This window comes from Myodes glareolus, chromosome X (genome assembly GCF_982192425.1).
Source record: "Myodes glareolus chromosome X, mMyoGla1.1, whole genome shotgun sequence".
Taxonomy (NCBI): domain Eukaryota; kingdom Metazoa; phylum Chordata; class Mammalia; order Rodentia; family Cricetidae; genus Myodes; species Myodes glareolus.
This window is the reverse complement of record NC_142053.1, coordinates 70,930,500-70,944,619: the sequence shown is the minus strand read 5'-3', so window position 1 is coordinate 70,944,619 and position 14,120 is coordinate 70,930,500. Positions and strand designations below refer to the sequence as shown.

The following is a 14,120-nucleotide window of genomic DNA, read 5'->3' as shown; positions in this document are numbered from 1 at the left end:
TAAGGAGCCAGGGAAGGGAAAAAAAAAAAACCTATGATTTTTTTAAAATTAAAATAAGAAAATTAAAATGTCTAATGTTTCATTACACATAGAATCTATAATCCAATGTATTTGTAATGTATCAACAGCATTTGACATGTACTATATACAACAATACTTTGTTGTTCATAGACATACCATTACATGCTTTATAAACATTTAGGAACTCACAAACTGGGAGAGAATCTTTGCCAACTCTATATCTGGCAGACAGTTAATATCCAGAATAAAAAGAATTCAAACCCCAGAGTTGGGATTTGCACATAGACAGTATTTTCAAAAAAAGAAAAAAAATGACTAAGAAATATCTCAGAAAATGTTCACTGTTCATAGCAATTACAGAAATGCAAATCAATACAACATTGAGATTTTTCTCTCACCATGGTATGAATAGCAAAGATCAAGGGAACAGCTGAAAACAAATGAAGAAGGGGATGCAGGAAAAAGGAACTTTTGTTCACTGCTGGTGGAATTGGAAAGCGGTGCAGCCACTGTGTAAATCAATATACAGAAGCCCCAAAAGGCTATAAATATATCACATGATCCACCATTTACACTTCTTTACATATGTCCACAGGATGCTACATACTATGCTGGAGATACTTGCTTAACCAAGTTCACTGCTATTCTATTCACATTTCCTAGAAAATGCAAAAAAAACCCTAAATGTCCCTCAACTGACAAATGACAAAAATGTGGTACATATACATTATGAAATACTATTCAGCCATAAAGAAAAATGAAAGCATGAACTCTGCATATAAATGGATGGAACTAGGAAAGATTATATTGAGTGAAGTAACACAGAAAGACAAATGTCACATCTTCCCTCTAATGTGTATTTCTTGAAATATAACAAAGGAAAAAAGAGTCAAATATGATGATCATGTAAAACGTTTCTACATCTTGGTGATCTAGAAATAAATATCCCAGAGGGTAAATTGAATTATGTATTGTTTTAGTTTGGATGTGAAGTGTTTGCCAAAATTCTGTGTATTGAACACTTGCTTCCTAGGTGGTGGTGCTGCTTTTCTATGTTCCAGAAACTTGAACTTGCACCTACCTAAAGGAAGTGAGACAGAGAAGGGAAACCCACTTTACCCTAGGGCACGGGGTAAATGTCAAGCACTGAAAAAAAATCACTATTAGGATTAATGGCAGGTTCTTTTATTTCATGCTGTTATCACTCTTGATGTTCATTTTCTGCAAACAGGCAAAGAAATTGTCTGTGTTAAAGTCAACAATGAACACTTAAAGGCTGAAGTTGTGGCTTAGTTCTAGATCACCTGAAATACATGAGGAGAAATACATGTTCATTTCCTAGTATGATAAAAGGGGGAGAGGCAAATTTTTAAAGAGATAGGTGTATCCATATTCATTGCTTCTATTCATTCTATTATAAGAAATGCCAGCTAGAACAATCTAGACAAGGTAATAAAAGGTGTCCACATTAGAAAAAAGTGACTGTTTGCAGATGACAGAACTTTCTGTAAAGACCTTTACCAACATTAAATAAAACACTATACAATGTATAAATTACCAAAACAGTATATTATCTAATATGCATTTCTGTCTTACAGATCAGGAAAACGCTTTAATGGGAGAATTTAGAAAGAAAGAAATAGTCCTGTGCTTACATGTGCCTTTCATGCACGTCATCGTTGAAGAGCATAATTCAATGACCCGAACAGCAAAACTTCCTGGTTCTTCTGCTGGCACTGTCAAAATGGAGACCTGAAGACCAGAACAAGTAACAGAAAAAAGTGTTAGTTCTTTTCATTTTTCTATCTTTAGAGTGCTAACTTCACAATTCCCAAATATTCTTTGAGATTTGAAAACATTTTGCTAATAATGATTTCATTTAGAAGTAAAATGTAAATCATGCAACACAGGTCTCACTATCCAATTTCCTCATTATTATTCATGTTTATATTGTTCTCATCAACTGAATATTTCAAATCTTTAATACTGATTCCATCCATCACACATCACATGCTAGTCAAAGGAATGCAATTATAACATTACCATTAAAATATAAGCACGCTCTTCCTTGAAATCAGATTATAATAATAAGTGGTCTTCTCTAGTATCGATATGTTATACGGGTCATATTTTAAAAGCTTTACATGACTATCAGATCAGCGTTTCTCTGTAGAGCTGAAGTTTCAGTGTTATTCTTCAGCCAAATCTACATCTGAGGAAACTATATCCTCTTAAAGGAAATGCAGTGAAAGAGAAAGCTTCATTTTCCCTTTTCCCTGTATGTGCTGTGCTTGCATTCTGACAAGAAATGCAAAGAGGAAGCAACTACAACACATTTTCTTTGAAACAGGAATTGTCTTGATAGCAATGACTACTGTATTTGTCATCTATTTGGGGGCTTATGATGTTTCAAAAACAGTTCTCTATGTTCCTCTTAACTCCCTTTGCTGCTATTAAGGATAGAAAATATATTTTAGCATCAAAGAGAGCAAGAAACCAAGATACTGAACACCGTGAAATAATGAAATGATGAGGACTAAAACGATGACCATAATTGAAAATGTTCCTTTAATGACTCTACTAACATGGAAGAATTTCTTTTGGTTCTTGCAGTTACCATAATTTATTACTGAGATACAATCAGTATTGTCCTACTAGAGTACCTCCATCACCTGAACTCTGAGATGTTGACTCTTTCAAATATTTCAGAGATTTTCAATTCCCTCTTTACCAAGGAGAAGTTCCTAAACTCTCTAACATCACCAGGGAATGTGCATGAACTGTCCACCTGTTTATTTCCCTACCCTCTAATATTCTTAGCTCTACTTGCAATTCAAAATGAAGATCTAAAGAGAGGTGGGAAGAGAGGCAGGGAAAGAGCAAGGAAAGAAGGAGCTGAAGGAAAAATAGAAGACTAACTTTGTCCGCTATGTGAAGGAGGGATCTGAGAAGACAGGTGTGAAACAGGGTGACAGGAGAGAAGGCAGAGGCTGCAGAAAAGGAAGGAACTGAGACAACTGTTATGAGGAACAGGACAGGACCCAAAGGTTGAGAAACGTCAGACAGAAGGATGTCTGTGTAGCTAGAGAAATGTCAGTTCTGTTCTCGGAGGCAGTGAGCACTAGAAGAAAAGCAGAGTGAGGGCAGAAGCTAGTGACTTCAGCTTTAAGTGCCTATCTCTTGATAGTCACAGTCAAACTTCGGCATGAGGGCCGGGAACCCCTATGCCTTCAAGAGGTGGCCTCCAGCATTTATGTGGAGTTGAGACTATGGACTTGCATACATGCCATGGTGGTTTGAGTGTGCAGGGAGAAGGATAATACAGTTGAATGAAGGGGGAAAGTTTGATATTTAAGAACAGGAGAAAAAGAAAAATGAGCTTCAAGGAGGCAGAGAACAACAGTCAGTGTTATGAGGAGGGCACAGGGCTTGGAAGCCAAAGGTGTTCAAGAGAAAGAGAGAAAAAAACTTGTCAAAAGCTACCAGGAAAGGCCTAGTGGAAAATAATAAAAAATGTCCTCTGACCCTAAATATCATGGTTTTTACTGCATTCAGCAACAGAAATTGTGATAGACGTGTATGGGCAGGAGCAAGGTTGCAGTTTAGAAATGTCTAGGCGTTCAAGAACTGGAAGCAGCAAGTATAGTGCATAGGACACACTATTAAAAAGAAGGGAGAGGCTGGGTACTCAGGAGAGATAGAGACAGAGTCAAGAGACTGGGCTGTTTTATTTGTTTTTAATTTTAAACTTTCAGTTACTTTGTCTGTTATGTGCACATGCAAGAGTGATTTTATGTAATTATTCATGCATAGATCAAAGGCACCTGTGAGGGAGGTTGCCCATGAACAAGGAAGACACAGACGCCTTAATCACCCTTGAGATGGTGTACATATATTGTGAGTGGTCGGGTAGAAATTTGGATTCTTTTGTGCATGGCAGGTATCTTATTTTACCCAGAGAAACAAGAAGATGAACAGCGTGAGTTAGAAAGTGAACACTGTTACTAGTTATTGGGGTGAATGAAGAAGTGATCAAAAGCCAGTGGAGGGATTTGTACATGAACAACATCCAGCTGCATGAGGCTGATACCACAACTATGTGGGAAGGCCAATCTGCTTGGTTGTGTAACTTTCTCAAGTGGCCCTCAGTGAGGAGAACCCTAAGAGAGACATACATGGATCCCCTGTGGAAAGGGAAACAGACAATATATCCTGAGAAGATTGGGAGTTGGGGGGGGAGGCAAAGTGGAGTGGTAGGGGACCAGAGGAGGGGAGAGGACATGAGGGAACAGGATGCTCAAGAAGGGAGAAGGACAGAGAGGGAGAGAAAGGAAAGAGCTATCTTGATTGAGGGAGCCATTACTGGACTAGAGAGAAACATGGTACTAGGGAAATTCCTAGGAATCCATAAGGATGACCCGAGCTAAGACCGGAAGCAACAGTGGAGAGGATGCCTAAACTGGTTTTCCCGTTATCAGATTGATCACTACCTTAATTGTTATCATAGAACCTTTATCCAGCAACTGATGGAAGCAGATACAAGGATATGCAGCGAAACACTGGGCCGAGCTACCTGAGACCAGTTCAGTAGAGGGAGAGGGGTCAAGACCATGATGGGGATACCCACAGAAACAGCTGACCTGAGGTAGTGGGAGCTCACTGACTCAAGACTGATTAGCGGGGAAACCTACATAGGACCAAACTAGGCCCACTGAATGTGGGGGACAGTTGTGAGGCTTGGGCAGTTTGTGGCACCAATGGCAGTGAGACCAGGATTTATCCCTAGTGCTTAAACTGGCATCTAGGAGAACACTCTCTTTGGAGGGATGCCTTGCTCAGCCTAGATATCGGTTGGGGAGGGCCTTGGTCCTGCCTCAAAGTGATGTGTCAGACTTTGTTGACTCCCCATGGGAAACCCTATCCTATCTGAGAAGTAGATGGGAGGGTAGGGGGTGGGGTAGGGTGGCAGGAGGGGAGGAAGTGGGAACGGGGACAGCTATGCAGAATGAGAAAAGATTGTATTTAAAAATTCTTACATTAAAAAAAAAGAGAGAGAGAAATAAATACAATTAATAGCCAGAAACAGGAAAGAGATTTTCCTTTGTGATCCCATGGAAAGTCCTGGAGGAGGAGGGCAGAAGAGAAATGATAGAAGTCTGAAGAAATAGAGGGGCAATTGTATGAACTGACAGAATGAGAAGAAATGATTAAAAGAGATAGAAGGACTGACTGGGGGATATTCATGATCGTGTAAGTCTACAATCTTCAGATTTGACCCGACCATTGACACTGCTCAAGAAAATGCACACAGAACAGGGAATGCCATAAAGTGATTATCATACATCTTTCTTTCAGGTATGATTTGTTTGTAGGTCTCATACTCGGGAGAAGACTTTGCTTTGTGATTTAAAGAATGGAATTCATCAACTCCCAAACTTACAAAAAAAAATAGTCCCATTTTCACCTTCTGATTTTAACATACCTCACATTTCTAAGGGCAATGCTTAGTCTAGTTTCTCTCTGACTTTTGGATGGACTTCAACTTATCAGTTACATTCTTTCTTGCCTGGGTATCTCAACTCCTCTGCTGACTCCATTTAAATAGCTAAAATCCTTAAGAACCCTTGAAAAGAAAGCCCTCCTCTTCCACATCCCTCTTCAGGGGCCAATTCCTGTCTCTTATACTTTCCAGTTCAGCTTCTTCAAAGAACTGCCTCTATCTGCTCTCTTCATGGTTCTGTCTCTCTGCCACTCTCCAATGTATTCACTAAGCTTACAGTTGGTTTAGTGGGAAATCCAGACACATCAACCAACAATGCCAGACCAATGTGATGAGTGAAACATTAATTGCTATATAATTTCCTTAAACTATACCCTGCCAATCCTTGTTGCACTGAACTGCACTTCCTATTTGTCTGTTTCTGTGCCCCAAGGCGATGTGGTATTTGAAAGCTGACATGCTATCACAGTTATCAATCTCTCCTAGGAGGCCAGTACTCTCTGGCTGCTGAGGAAAAGGTACTTGTTTGGCAACTATTAAATGAAAGCTCAGTTTTAGAGATTTTAATATACAGCATAGGGGCTACAGTTACTAATACTATATTATAAATTGAAAACCTGCTAAGACCAGATTTTCACTATTCTTCCCATAAAAAATTCTATAAAGAGAGACATGTTAATTAGTTTGATTGTAGTAATAAGATCACCATGTACATATAATTCTTTTTAACAAACACATCTTTTATTCTAAAAAAAAAAAAGAGGACTGAGTCACCTGTTGATCTGACTCCGTTTTTAGTACAGATCCATCTGTTATCAGGACTGCCCTGGATATCTGCCTGCAATGCACAAAAGAGGAAAGCCGTGATACGGATTCTATGGGTAAGTTTCATTTATTGTTATGTAACCAGCAGAAGGCATGCTTCAAAGATTTAAATAAGAATAAAAGTGTCAAAACCCAGTCAAGTTCTGCTTTAATCTTTTCTTGGCTCAAGAAAGAAGGATGCATGCCCTACAGACAAACTGCAGCTGACGCAAAGGAGAAGCAACTTTGCTAGGCTCCCCTCAAAACAGAACCAAGTAGGGAAGAATGGTAAGAAATTAAGTTATACCTTCGGTTCGCTATACCTCTGCATGCTACTTGAAAACAGAATAACGAGAAGAGTCAACATAACTACACAGGCAGAAATGTTTCCTTCTTTCGTGTAGTGGGTGGAGGGCACCTTACCTGTACTGTACACGGGAACATGAGTTCTCAGAAAGGTAACTGTCTTCAATAACGAAATGTTTAGAAATTATTCTTTGACCAAACTGATCTATCATTGCTTTACATCTATAAAGAAGATAAGCATAGAAGAAAAGATTATATTAATGATTAAGCAACTGACAAAATGAAATCATGAACTGCTGATTTTGAATTTGAAACCTTGTGAACCTTTAAAAAATCGACAACTACTCTGCATTTTCTGACAATGAAGTAGAGATATATTCTGGCTGTTATTCTCACATGTTTTAGACTATAAATGCACGTAAACTGTTTCTTAAATATTTATTTTGATTGTCATTAGTCTGTAAGTGTGAGGCCAGCAAAGAATTATTGCGTTAAGTCCAAGCTTTCTTCACATTTAGAAACATAGAAGTCATTCTTTTGTTTAGAAAAAAAATAATCAGCTTTCTTTTTTTCCACCTTTAATAGTTCTAAGAGGGAAAGGAAAGCTGATTAAGTATCTTGTATCATTCACAGCCTGTAAAGGCCACTGAAGGCTTTTTTATTTTTCTGTTAAGTGTTGCTTTCTCTTTTGTTCAAGAATAGCTATCTGGTCACGCGTTTGATAATGTTTTAAACAGAAAAAAAGGATAGAGCCTCTTTTAATATCTGTTTCCACTTTACTTCAAAGGATAATCATGGAAAGATTTCTTTCAAGTGCTGTTTCCAAATAAGGAAAACACTTATGCACGGACATTATCAGGTCTCTGTCATCTGATATGTGTTGGGACAATGAATCATATAGAACCCTCCATTGACCTTCTTTCAATGTGTCTAGATAAAAGGATGAAAATTAGAATCCATCTCCTTGCAGTGCCACAAGTTATAAATGTACTTTATAGGGCTCATTATCCAAACTAATGGACTAAGAGCGACATCCTTGAAATGGACTTACCAGCACTGACAAAGCCACTATGCAATATTTCAGGAACTATATGCAAATGACTATATGTTTGCTATATCTTTTATTATGGAAATATCAATTTGCTTTTGTCACAGCTTCTTTTGATACAAGATTTTTTTTATTAGAAATACACTTATATGCTGGTCCTCAAAATAAGCAAATGATTTCACACATATCATATTTAAAATATTCTGCTATAAATTAAAGTATCCTCCATTGCTCTAAACAAGTCAAATAAAGGATTGCTTACAGGTATATATAGAAATAAAATGACCAGCATCCAAGACTAATGCAAAAAGGAAATAAGTTTGTATTCTGCTGATATTGTTGAATAAATGGCATATCACTGCTGTCAAGTTAGGATATTATGTGTAGTGATGTTATGTAATACTTATACATAATTAAACATATTTTAATATAAATTTGTTGTATGAATATTCAAATGACTTCCCCATCTTGTCTACACTTCAATTCTCTTTCATTTCCTTAAACTAAGAGCTCATGTTATGTATAAAATACTTCATTAAATTAGTACAAAAGACTTACTTACACAAAATACTGGGCAAGGTAACTTTTAAAAAGTAGAAAGATAAGTTTGTTTTTTAACCTCCTGTTTTGAAGCATTCATAAAAAAATTTAAAAATCAAAGTACTTGAAGGAATGGAGAAGAGGCATCTGCTGAATTGTCATGATATAATGATTATAATTGTCCCATAACCACTGGCAAACATGCTTCACTTTTAACTAAGAAGCTACAGAAATTGAAGAAGGAATAATAGAGGCAGGCAAATAAAAGGGAGTATAAAGTGCTATGTACACTCAACAAAGGAGTGCTTAAGGATAGGGCATAACTGTAATTATATTTAAAAGGACAATGGGGAACATGATGTTCATACTGAAATGGCTAGGATGAATTTTACTGACATCTGCAATTTACTGTGGAATGCAGAAAAGACGAATCAATAGATGGCTCAAGAGGTGACTAACTGAAGATGCGTGAATAAGCAAGTATACTGCAATGTTCACTGCAGAAACTGAAAGCAAGACAGAAGAGGTGGTCACTTCAAATTCAATGTTGTTCAAGGGTTTGAAGCCTTTTATCATAAAATGTTGGAACGAAACTGAGAAAAAAGGGCTTTCCATATAAATCTGAAACCTCAGTGCCTTTTCAAAGGACTCCTATTACCAAACAAATGAACAAACAAACAAACAAACAAACAAATGAGCGATCCCCAAAATAAACCTAGCCCTCAAGATTACGGAGTCTTTCCTTTTTTGTTGGCTTCCAAAGACTAATAAGGGATCCTTTGGTGACTGGCAGACACTGTTTTCAGGTGTTACAGTGTTAGAAAGAATTAATGCAGACAACCCAGAGAGGAAATAACGTGATATAGATACAGGTAAGCTCAACTCTACAGGAAGAATAAGATGCTAATTAATGTGCCTGTTTATGCAGAAGCTTCTAATGAAACAGTGATTTCCAAAGGAGGAGGAGGAGGAGGAGAAGGAAACAAATCAGAATCACACCTGGGGGACTTTTTCAAATAATAAGTACCCCTGGAGATTCTGATAAGCTTCCAAGTCCCAAGAAAGAATCAAAGTGAAGCCTCTGCTACTGCTGCACCTTTATGTTGCACTTAAGTGAGAAACTTCAAGGGCTACAGATAGAGAGAAATTATCCACATCTGTACAGAGTGAGGAGACTATTAAATATGTCCAGTCTTAGTCTGGTAGATGGTAACAACATGATTCACCTGTTAGTCTCATTTTTCCTCTGAAGTATTGAGGCAATAGCACTAAGCAAAGCTGTGCAAACCTAGGCGGGTTAAGCAAGTGCTAAGATTTGTTTTCCCTCAGATACTTGACTTATTGCCATACATGCAGCCTAATTGGGAGAACAATGAAGAGCAGATATTGATTTGGGACCTATTCTTAATCTTTGTATTATAAAGATTAATATAAAAATTAGATGACATTCGCTTAATGGAAAACAGCAAAATGAAACAGTGCTGCCAGACACATTAAAATACCCTCCTGCCTACTCCTCCCACATAAACCTAAGGAAGCCATTAAAGATTAACAGCATTTTGGACTTAGCAGAGGGCCTCACTGAGCCTCATAAATAGTAAATTGAGAAGGAACATGATAGGAGTTCCTAGTTACAGGGACACAATGACCAAGCCGATCATAAGAATCACTGAAGCTAGACAGAACATTTCTTGGGCAAGGCTTTCTAAATCAACAAACCACAACTCTTATTCAGTTCTTGGTTCAATGATACAAGAGGAAAAGTAGCAAAATGACAACAAGGGAGAAAAAACCCACATCATGTTTAAAATGAAACATCTGGAACTCAGTCAAGAAGAGAAAATAACAGTATTAATAGATATGCAACCCCTCTGATCTTCAGAATTAAAAGCCCAGGCAATAACACAGTATAGAAATCAGAAATGAAATAATAAAAAAGAAAACTATTAGTTAAGGAAATGATAAAATTCCTAATCACTGAAGGAGACAAATGTTCCTATTGGACAGATCTTGTGAGTTATCTCAAAGGTCATTTCCAGTTTTACATCTTTCAGAGAACTGTTCCAAAATGTTTCACAATGATATTTCCAGGGCAAACATCTACTACAGTCATTTCAACTCATTAACAGGATTGGGTTTTTAGTTGTTGCTCTGACCTTTTCATAAGATGTGTGTCTATCTTTCTAATTATGTACTAATTTCTTTTCTTGATAGAGTCTACTTATTCTCTTAAGAATATGCAATTGGCAAATAAAAACTAAATATATCTAAGGAATGCAACATGATAATTTGACATATGCATACATTGTGTAATGAATAAAAGAATCAAATTAACACATCCAATTACCACCCACAATTGCCATTGGGGAGTAAAGATGCTTAAAATCTGCTCTTATCAAATTTCAAGTACACAATGAAGTTATTATTACCTACTTCTCTTTTACATCCAGCTTGGCATGCTCCAAATAGACTTTAACACAGATCCACATCTACTTTCCTTTCTGATAATCTATCAAGCAAGGCTGTGACCTGCACCTATAACTTCCCCACCCAAATCTCTCTTCATATCTAATCTACAACTATATTAGATTCCACCTTAAAATATTTCTTATAATTAGCCTCATCTCTCCCACATCTTGGGCTCTGGTAGCTTTTAACAAGGCAGTGGACTGCTACGAAGCTGATACCTCATTTATTCAACATAAAAATATGGTAATTGGCTGTGCCAGTACCATTCCAGTAAGTAATAGTGAAGATGCAGACACAGGCAATTTTAAAATAATAGTACTGCTCAGCCATAAGAGGTAAGGAATGAAGCCAGGCAGTGGTGGTACATGCCTTTAATCCCAGTACTGGGGATGCAGAGGCAGGCAGATTTCTGTATGTTTGAGGCAGCCTGGTCTACAAAGTGAATTCCAGGACAGCCAGGACTACACAGAAAAGTGCTGTCTGGAAAACAAAACAAAACAAAAAACCCAAAAAGGTGAGGAAAGGGCATTATAGATATCTAAACTCAGCTTTGAATGGATGGGCAGAGTATCAGGGAATGTAGTGTTGGGAAACTGATTCACAATGTTTGTACAGGAACAGAGTTAAGCAAACAAGTACAAGAAGGTCTCAGGCAAGAAACTCATAATCATGTCAGTGTTACCTGTCAAGAAGGGGGGAAACAAAGAAGGAAAAAGAAATGAGTGTTAGGCATTGGTCATATATCTCCTATAAGGCTTTCTGTTTATCCAGAGATGACGAAAAGTCCTGGAAGCTCTTTACATTTCCTCCTCACAGAGCAGAGAGCAAGATCTGTGGACCAAAAATGCTCAAGATACCTGGCTACATTAATTGTTTTATAATGTCTTCCAGTGGACTTTAAACTGTGTAGAAACAAAATTCTGACTGTATTGTTCTTGTCTGTACTCCCAGTGCCCAGTACATCAAAAATAACTAATATTTTCATGAGTGGAGGAATGGCTAGATGATGGAAGTATTCTGTGCTTGTGAACATTAAAAGTAAGCAACTGTGATTCTGAAGGCAAAGAGTATCTTTTCATTACATCCCTTCTTTCAAATCACTGCCAAAAATTACTTACACTATTGAAAAATATAGCTAATAAGTCACACTTTTTTGGCAAAGGGTAGAATACAACAGGCCTTCTTTCTTTAGGGCATGACGAGGTTTCCAATTATGTATATTACAATGTGTAATGAACTACTTGAATGTGTCATCAATGGTCTTATGAGGTTTATCTGCTCTGCCAATATTACAAGAACCCTACAAGATATGGTTTGTCAGCCACTCTATTTTTTTTTTACAATAACACTAGGGCACAGAGGAGTTAAACACCCTGATTAATTTCACGTAGTTTGGAAATAGCAATGTCAGAATTCAAACACAATTCATGTGACATTGAAGGCTGCACTGTTCCCTTAAGTTCCAATACACAGACACAGAGTCTATATTTTATTTCCTTTTTTATTGCATCACAACATAGAAACTAGCATGGGAGTTGGTAAAGGGCAAGCATCTAGAATATAATTGTTACCATTTTACAAAAGGGACACCCTACAATCAGAACTTCAGTAATGGCACAAATGATGGAATCTTATGTTCAGCCTAACAAACTATTATTAACAACCAAATCTGGGAAGTTAAACAGAAAAAATATTTCTAATATACTAACAGCAAACTTAGTAAGCCAAACAGCTGAAGTATACAAAGAAGATGAACACATAGACTATTTTATAGACCACTATTCCAAAGTCATAGCTACCATACTCAAATGTTTAATACTGTACTGCTAAAGAGCCAAACTCAGTTTATCTGAATTGTACCTAGTCAGCACAACTAGAAAGGAAAAGAAAGCTGCTCAAGAAAAGCATTCAGTATTTCAAAAGAAAAACAAACAAAACAGAGGGTAGAGTGTTGTAGAAGTCTTACAGCTTGTGGTTACCCGCCTACTGGGGCGTGGCCTCTTAGACCATATCTGCCAATGCAGAGTCTGCAGCTGCCCCTTCCCCCTTTTCTCCGGCTACTCTTTTGGATTGCTGGATTGTTGGATTCGATCTCTTTTCTCCGTTCAAGCAGAGAATTCTGACTTTTGAGTTTACCCCTAAATAAATAACCATCTATTTCTCAATTCTGAGCTAGTGTGGGATTTCTTTTAAAGCGTCCTTGCCACAGTAGAGTGTTAGAATTTGGGGGGGGGGGGAAGATTAGGAGATACCTTAATAAGCAGAACTCCTGGAGTATGCAGAATCTAGGCAATGCACATACAGACAGGCACAGCAAATGAAGCAAAAATGAAAAAAAAATCAAGCTCTAGGCAAAAATAGAAATGAAGTTGGTTACATATTCCATATACTATGTGTAAACATGATATCAACCTCAATGCTGTGGTCATTTATATTTATGTTTCTGTCAACTGTTTTAAACAGAAGGTGAGAAGCAAACACACACACAAAGCTAAAGTCGGTCTAAGCCTCATTCATTAACTTATTAGATGGTTAGTGAGGATAATGAGTGATAGACATGCCGTATTTATAAAGATATTATAGTGAGATCTTGCATTTCCTACAAAGAATTTATCAAGTAACTGTAAAAGGCGACCAGACTCATGGACTAGCATAGAGGTCTGACTTAAGTGTCTGAGATTTCAGGACTCTGACCTGAAGTCTGGGCAAGTTGCAATTACACTAAATGGGAGAAGCAATGTCAAGTATGACATCTAGTAAGAGAGGCAAACTAAAAGAATACAAATGCAAATCTTTGAGGGTTGCTCGCTTAAGATTACAATTACAATAAATAATTTTGTAAGTCACCATAAAGTCCTTAAAAAGAAATGGCTATTGAATATACTCAACTATAAGATTAGGATTTGAAACAAAATTATCTTGTACTTTTAGGTCTTCACAATGTATCTCCTACTACTGACATTTCTCTAAAATAGTAGAGCTTAAATGACAACAGTGGCTGGGAAAGATACATTAGCCTAAAACCAACTTGAACTTAAATTAGCTTCTGATATTTACATAAACCTGGTCATTTTTATCAGATGTATACATTTTCAACTTTTAAAATACTACGTGCTTTTATTTTTATATGTTTCTTATGGAAGAACTTTAAAGATCACTTAAATGACTCATATGGTAAGGTAACAGCAATCACAGCACTTCAAGCCAAGTTTAAAAACTATGCTATTATTATGGGATAAACTGTTAAAGCTTGGAAGGAATAAACGGTTCAGTAAGAGAATTACAGGTCATATCTTTAGAAAAGTTAAAAAAGAAAACAAAAAGGATAGAGCAGGGCAGTGGTGGCATGTGTTTTTAATCCCAACACTTGGGAGGCAGAGGCAGGCAGATCTCTTTGAGTTCAAGGCCAAAATGGTCTACAGAGCAAATTCA

At 37.2% G+C, this 14,120-nt stretch overlaps 1 protein-coding gene across 1 annotated transcript in view; it reads right to left on the bottom strand.

Moving 5' to 3' along the window:
- Chm (CHM Rab escort protein) overlaps positions 1-14,120 on the bottom strand; it is a 157,992-nt gene that overhangs the window by 24,789 nt on the left and 119,083 nt on the right. Inside the window, exons 10-12 of the mRNA XM_048417802.3 lie at positions 6,749-6,853; positions 6,296-6,359; positions 1,677-1,773 (exon numbers count right to left, since the gene is read on the bottom strand). Coding sequence (XP_048273759.2) covers positions 1,677-1,773; positions 6,296-6,359; positions 6,749-6,853 — 266 coding nt within the window. The remainder of the gene's footprint in view (positions 1-1,676; positions 1,774-6,295; positions 6,360-6,748; positions 6,854-14,120) is intronic.